The sequence below is a fragment of the Aplysia californica genome, unplaced genomic scaffold (assembly GCF_000002075.1).
Source record: "Aplysia californica isolate F4 #8 unplaced genomic scaffold, AplCal3.0 scaffold00026, whole genome shotgun sequence".
Taxonomy (NCBI): Eukaryota; Metazoa; Mollusca; class Gastropoda; order Aplysiida; family Aplysiidae; genus Aplysia; species Aplysia californica.
This window is the reverse complement of record NW_004797296.1, coordinates 202,308-209,607: the sequence shown is the minus strand read 5'-3', so window position 1 is coordinate 209,607 and position 7,300 is coordinate 202,308. Positions and strand designations below refer to the sequence as shown.

Below are 7,300 nucleotides of genomic sequence, written 5' to 3'. Positions count from 1 at the left end.
TCACGACACAGTACAGCAGGACTGTCCGCGAGTCACAACTCACCGGAAGTTCCCTCCGGTAGCAAGCGGGAGGCAAATCAAACCACAAGCCTGCTCGCAAGACTCTAGCGCAAGACTTCCACTGCTTTACAAGCCTTCGATTAACCGAGCAGAATCCAGCCCTAGTGTCTACCATGCAGGCAAAGCTCTATCATGGATACTGCTTAAAGATCTGCTTTCAAGATACAAAAGGCCATAGATTAAATTATGATAGCAATGAGTGAAGTACACATCACACCAATGCATATTTTTACATCAAAAGTTTTGTTAGTGTTTTTTTTTTTGCTGGTGGGGTTGATAGTGGTATGTAAGTGTTGGCTATTTATCTCTTGTAAACCACTTGGTAGCTTACTTGTAGCTATAGGTGTACCTTTTGAGACAAAAACTAAAACCCTGAAATATTTTCGAAACTACATAAGCATTTTTTATTGAAAAGTTACAGCTCCGATTTGTAAAAAGTCATTATTTATGCTAAAATTTTTTCGTAGAATGTGACAGTAACAGGAATTCAATGTGTTAGAGTCATATTTTTAAGAAAATTGTCCTTTTCTGTACAGATATCAAGCCAGAAAATTTGCTTATCAGCAAGGATGGAGTGCTTAAACTCTGTGACTTTGGTGAGTAATCATTTTGTCTTTGTTTAGAGTTATTTCATAATGCCGTTCATTTGAGCAAAATCATTTAGTGTCTGAAGTTAATAGACTTGTTCAGCCTTCAACAAAAAATTTCTTTGTTTTCCTTTTTTTAATGTCTTGTTATTGATAGAGAGAACATGTTTATTTTGAAGATGTTGAAGAAGATCTAGTTACAAGAATTTTTCTCGTAACTGAACTAAGCAAAGATTGACATCTGTGGTGCAAATTTCAGGCTGTCCTTGTTGCATGCAAAAAGAGATAAACTCCCATGTAGGGAAGCCTATTTTACTAAGTATCTCCATCTTTCTGCTTGAAAGCTTTATACCACTCAGCCCCTGCTAATTTTGCCTGGAAGTGTCATTGCAGTTTGCCTTCTAAATGATCTATGTTGTATCAATGGGGAAGTAAACATTTACCGTCGAGAAAAGAACCTGGACGATTCAAGTTTTGTACCCTTTTTCTTGGTTATTGCTGCTACTTCAATAAAAATTAATGTAAATTGTGTCTATATTCGGCATAAAACACAGACAATACCTCTACGCCCCTCACCCAACTAAAAACAACAACATATATTTATGAAAAAATTTGCTTTTGTTGTTGCTATTACAACAACTCCTAATCAGTCTCTGAACCAATGCAAATTTCTCTGTGAGAGTTAAAATAAATTAGTTCACTGTCAATCCAAAAATTTGTGGTGTCCCCAGGTTTTGCCCGCAGCATCACCGGTGGTAGCAACGGTTTATACACAGATTATGTCGCCACTCGGTGGTACCGCTCCCCAGAGCTACTCATTGGGTAAGTGCTTGAGCGTATTATGAACTTCTTTAGGGTTCGATTCTCTATGTTCCTTCATTTGTCTCTACCACAGGTAGTTTGTATCATATTTTATTTTTCTCCTGGCTGCAAACAAGTGTTACAAAAGAGTAACAAACACAGAAAAGAAGAAGGAGAAATAAGGACGATAGATGTTTAATAGGAAAGAAGAAGCAAACCACACCAGAGCACCCGGCAACCACCCACTTCTCTCGGTGCACAGTATTACACTGTTGTTGACATCTATTGCATCGATGTGTTTCTCTTTGACAAAACAAAAAGGAGAAGAAAATGTTGATGTGTCTTGAGGGTTTTAATGGAGTTATACGTGTTACCAGAATTGATCTCATTGGCCATAACTTAAGCCACAAGTCTTTACCCTTATTTCTTCTGTTTTGCTTAAGAAATGTTCTCCAATGCAAATGTATTGGTCATCACCAGACTTTGAAGGACAAACTGTTATTCTTACTATTATTATTATTGAAAAAAAAAGATGCTTCTTTCCTGTGGAACTTGTCCATAACAGTCACTTGAGGTCATAGAACAAAGTCGTTATAAACAGATGGTCGATATGTACTGCACAGCATCTGAGTTATGGTTACTTATTAAATTTGACAAAAGTCTAAAGATGGTTTAAAATCTGAAATTTAAATTTTATCTTTCCCTTTCGACTCAAGCAGGTTCAACTGTAGAGGTGAGGGTAAGAAATGTAGTTAGTATGAATGAAGAAATTGTTTTAAAATGTTTGTTTTAATGAAAATCTTGCTCCCCCCCCCCCCCCCCACCTCCATCCTATTCCCCCCTTCTCCACAGAGCCCCTTATGGCAAGGCTGTGGACGTGTGGGCCATTGGCTGCATTATGGGAGAACTGGCCGATGGTCAAGCTTTGTTCCCCGGGGACTCAGAGATTGACCAGCTCTACGTCATACAGAAGATCCTGGGCCCTTTGCCAGAGGACCAGATGAAGGTCTTCATGAGGAATCCCCGCTTCCACGGCCTGAAGGTGAGCACTGGAGAAATAGGGAACATTCTGGTTCTTACTCGTTCAGCCTTTCATGTTAGATGGCAAATGTTAGGCTCTGATTCTTTTGGCTAACCTCTTTGAAAAGTGCCGGGACCCTAGAGGGACAGCCAGTGTCACTGTCTTGTAAAAACACTCTTGAACACTGATTTTAACCATTGTCCGTGGTGTATCAGTTGGATTCTTTCCTACCATGTGCAGATGACCTGAGTTTAATTCCTGTGTGGGGAGAATATTTATCGAGTATTTTGGTCGTTCTGCTGGTACATTATTCCCTCTCAACCGGGGTTGGTCCATCAGACCCTAGAACTCACAGACATACTTGGCTTCCCAGGAAGCATACAGTTTGAGCTGATTAAACATTCAAATACTAACAGACTGACAAGATCTTTAGCTGTCTATAGCTGGGTACCCAATCTCACTTGGGTGAAGTGGGGAACACTTTTTAAAGAGCCTTTCCCAAGGACACAGTGTAGGACCCTTGTTGGTTTTGAACTCATAACATTCCAGCTGTGAGCCCTACAGCTTAACTACTGGACCACTGACTTTATAGATGCCAGAGTAAACTTGTATTTTTGGAGGATGTCACTTGTTGGTCCTTGTTCTTTCCTTCTGTTGCTTCTGTCTGTCTCTGTTGCTTTTTCTGAGCGCTTAGTCAACGTTATTGTGTCGATTTTCTTCTCTCACCTCAAACTTAAACTAATCTAAACAAAAGCAAGATGAAGTCTTATGTGAAGTTTCTTTTTTTGTCTCGAATGAGATGCTTGTGTTGCAACCAGGGAGATTGAGAGAAAGAGAGAGAGAGAGAGAATGCACATTCTCAAATTAGTTCAAGTTTACTCCCCAACACATTCCTTTGCCAATTTTATCAATTTCTCATGTCTATCCATCCTCAGTTCCCAGCTGTGAGAAGACCCAAGACTTTAGAGAAACACTATCATGGTATCCTGACTAGTGTGGCTCTTGAGTTTATGAAGGTAAGTAAACATTTCTCGTTTAGCCAAGGAAAATACCCAGAACACATAGTTGAAAACAAGTGACAAAGATCAGTTCTACTCCCATGAAAATAAAACAGTGATTTTGAGTGTTTGATATTGCTTGCAGCTAAAGGGATTTGAAAACAACAAGTGTTTGATATTGCTTGCAGCTAAAGGGATTTGAAAACAACAAGTGTTTGATATTGTATATCGTGTCCACTGTTTTTTTGAACAACTTAAATATATAAAGGGAATGGGTTTACCTAACTGTTTGTCTCCTATGCAATGTGAATGTTGGTCTGTTGTTAAGGGCGGCAACATGTTAAAATGTGTGCCTTTGGGTTTTTTCACAAACAGCCTCTTTCTATATAAAACAAGCATGAAATTTTGCTCTGATCCATAATTTCTGTTTGATCTTTCAGTGCAAGAAACCCATAACTTTTTCCTTAATTTTGCAAACAGTGTAATCTTATCTTTTACCTTTACTTTTGAACGGACAGTCCTGTCTTCGACTGGACCCCATGGACCGAGTGCCCATTGACGACTGTGTGAGTCACACGATCTTTCAGACCGAGCGTGCCTTAGACAGACACCCATGCCCGCCGGCCAAAAGCAACAGTGGACACAGTTCCAGCAAGCGACGCAAGACAGACAACAGTGGCACTCAACAGGGAAACAAGTGAGTGTTTGGGGGCTGCTTATTTTTCTTTTGTTGTAGATTTTTTTTCTCTTTTTTGGGGGGAGGGGGGGTAATCTACTGGGATGCTTTATTCCACTCAGCTTGGATTGACCCTGATGGGTGGGGTCAAATCTGCTCACCTCAAAATGGTCTAAATTGTGTTTATGGTGTTGTAAAGCATGCTCATTCAGAACATAATGTTTGACTTGCAACAATTTCAACTCATCATTTATCATATTATTCCTACCTCTGTGTCATCAAGATTGTTATGAAATGCTTCTCTTTCTCTTAAACGAATTAATGAAACGCTTCATGTATGTTCTTTTTTTCTTTTGCAGGGAATCCACATTCATCCAAGACGAGAACAAGCCGACAGAAATGGAAATCAGTGAAAAATTGGCTCCAGAAAAAATGGACACAAACATTGAAGGCGAAAACAGCAACGGAAACAAGGAGGTTTTGATCAACAGTAAATACCTCAAACAGGTGAGACGAGAAGACGTGGCTCCCTGCTTTTCTCAGCAGTCTGAAAGATTTGTTATAAATCTGGCTAAAAAAAAAGCAGACTCTCAAGCAAGTCTATGCTGCGAAAAAAGTTAACTTTTTTATGGGCTGGTTTATACCTTTGTTTCTTTATGTCTTCAAAATTTGGTACGTTATACTTTTACTCTGTATTCTTTAGTATGAACTCAAACAATTTATTTTAAGTATAATAAGCTTTATTGTTTTTAAGTACCAGAACTTAATCAAGCAATTGAGAATGAAGGTATTAAAATTTTTTATTGGCTTTGTTAATTATGGACCTCAGTACTGAATGAAACTACAGCAAAAACTGTCCAAGAGAAACACCGGTTGTCTTAGACAGGTGGACGTATTGAACAGTCTATTAATACAATTTTTGAAAATGGAAGTGGGAAATGGGAAGTGGTCATTTGTACAGATGGTCATTATTTAGAATAAATGAGTTTTTAGTTAGGTTTAGTCTTTGTAGGTACTGATACGAAATCAACAAATTTAGAATAAGTGCATTTTTCATAAGCTTTATAGCCATTGTTTACAGGTATAGTTGGGAATATTTGTAATTGTTGTTCACAGAATACAAGTGTGATTCAAATAATATGTGTATTTTCCATTTTGCTTTTTTTGTTTTGTTTTTAGGTATCACCAATGAATCCACAGTTTGAATTAAATGCATAATTCATTTGCTCTACTTTTTAAAGATACTAGTACGGCCGCTGAATCAGACTATTTTGAGTTTAGAGCTGTCTGCAAATGGTTGACAGGTGCTCTGGTGTGGTTTACTCCTTCTTTCCCATCAGATTTCTATCGTCCTTATGTCTCCTCCTTCTTTTTTATGTTTGTTACTCTCTTGTAACACCTCTAATCTTCGGCCCTTATATAACCTAATTGTGTTTCAAGTGCTGTAAACTCTTACTAAAACTTAAAGAGCTGTTTTCTATGACCGTATGTTCCCAGGTGCGGAATCAGACAACTGCCAATGGCTCCCGCAATGCCTTGAAGAGTGCCCAGTCCTCGGACATCAGCACCATCGGCATTGAGCCGAGCCAGGGCTTCAGCAAACCTCCGATAACTCACAGCCTCAGCACAGCCTCCGCAGAAACTGACATCGTGCTCAGCCGTGTGGCTGTCGATCGCAGAGACAAAGACGGCGAGAATAATTTTCACTCTTCGGATAAAAACTCGTCGAAGAATGATGGGGGTCACGTTTTTGACTCAGACGATCATCATCTTCGGCAAAATCCAGTCACTTCTGTTCTTCAGGAGTCTCATAAGAAGAACTGGACCCAACAACTGCCATCAACTGAGTCAGTGCCTCAAGGGGAGGAGGTTCCAGAGGTCAGGGGTCAGATGGAGGAAGATCATGGGATTTCACCGAGGCCCCTTGCTGCACCTAGTGGTGGTGGTGATGCTGGCAAAAAATTGATGGCCGCAAACTTAGACAATCGACACCTTTCTACCTTTGCAGACTTTCGCTCGGGTAACATTCTGGATTTTTCACCTAGTGGTACCAACACTTCTTCTCATTTCAATGCTGGCCCTACCTTGAAACTAGTGAAAGGTAAGGCGAGAAGAAATGAGGAGGAAGATGAAGAGGAAGGTCAGGGAAGGAGAGAGAATGCTGAGTTCTCTGAAAGCATGGACGTTGCAACCACGTCGGAGTCCCGGTTCTTGAAATCTCGTAACAGTGCACACCCAACAGAAAAAACGGCGAGGGGGAAGAACGCTTCCTCTGAGCTGCATAGTGACAATAATGTAGTGGCAGATAAGATTGGCAGTGGTGGAGCCAACAACACTCAGAAGGCAGCAGGAACATATACAGTTAGTGTGGATGCCCACGCCATCGGCAGCAGCAGCAACAGCAACAGCAACAGCAATAACACATCAACAGCAGCTGTAGGGGGTCAGCGGTCTGGTGCTACTACGTCCAACAAGCTGACCTCGTCCAGTCAAGTGGAGAGAAGAAAGGTGAGTTATGGTCAATGTTGTGAAGTGTGACCACATCTTTTTTCAAACAAAATCTACCTCTTAAAGGCACCTTTTCTTTTCTAAGACATATGTTACTTAGTTGTATTGTTTGATACTGTAAAATCGATACTATTAAGGTTAAAAATCAGGATAAAAGAACTAGGAACAATATTGTAAAACAATGTAATGATATGCGTTTTACGCCACTTTCAACGTTTTCAGCTGTGTAAGAGGGATGAGTTTAGCAAATTTCTCTGAAAGGACCGAGCCAGGTAGACAGCAGGCTTGAAAACTGCTCAATAATCTATGAAATGGATTATGCAGTAAACCAGTCATTTACACATCCTTCCCCCTTTGTGTGTTTGCTATAAGATACTTACTTGAATGTGTTTTCCTCAAAAGTTGTTTAAAAAAAAATTCATATAAAGTCTTGTATATCTGTTCAAACACCACACTACATCACAGCACAGCACAGCACAGCACAGCACAGCACAGCACACCATACCATATTATACCTACCACACCACACTACACCACACCACACTACACCACACCACACCCACACCACACCACACCACACCACATCACACCACATGTACACCACACCACACCACATCACACCATATTATACCTACCACACCACACCCCA

The 7,300-nt window shown here is 40.2% G+C and overlaps 1 protein-coding gene across 1 annotated transcript in view; it reads left to right on the top strand.

Moving 5' to 3' along the window:
- The window catches only part of LOC101857924 (cyclin-dependent kinase-like 5), a gene marked incomplete in the record, with an annotated part of 72,137 nt that overhangs the window by 50,344 nt on the left and 14,493 nt on the right, over positions 1–7,300 (top strand). Inside the window, 7 exon segments of the mRNA XM_035973059.1 lie at positions 597–656; positions 1,379–1,469; positions 2,301–2,490; positions 3,405–3,485; positions 3,986–4,164; positions 4,503–4,650; positions 5,641–6,651. Coding sequence (XP_035828952.1) covers positions 597–656; positions 1,379–1,469; positions 2,301–2,490; positions 3,405–3,485; positions 3,986–4,164; positions 4,503–4,650; positions 5,641–6,651 — 1,760 coding nt within the window.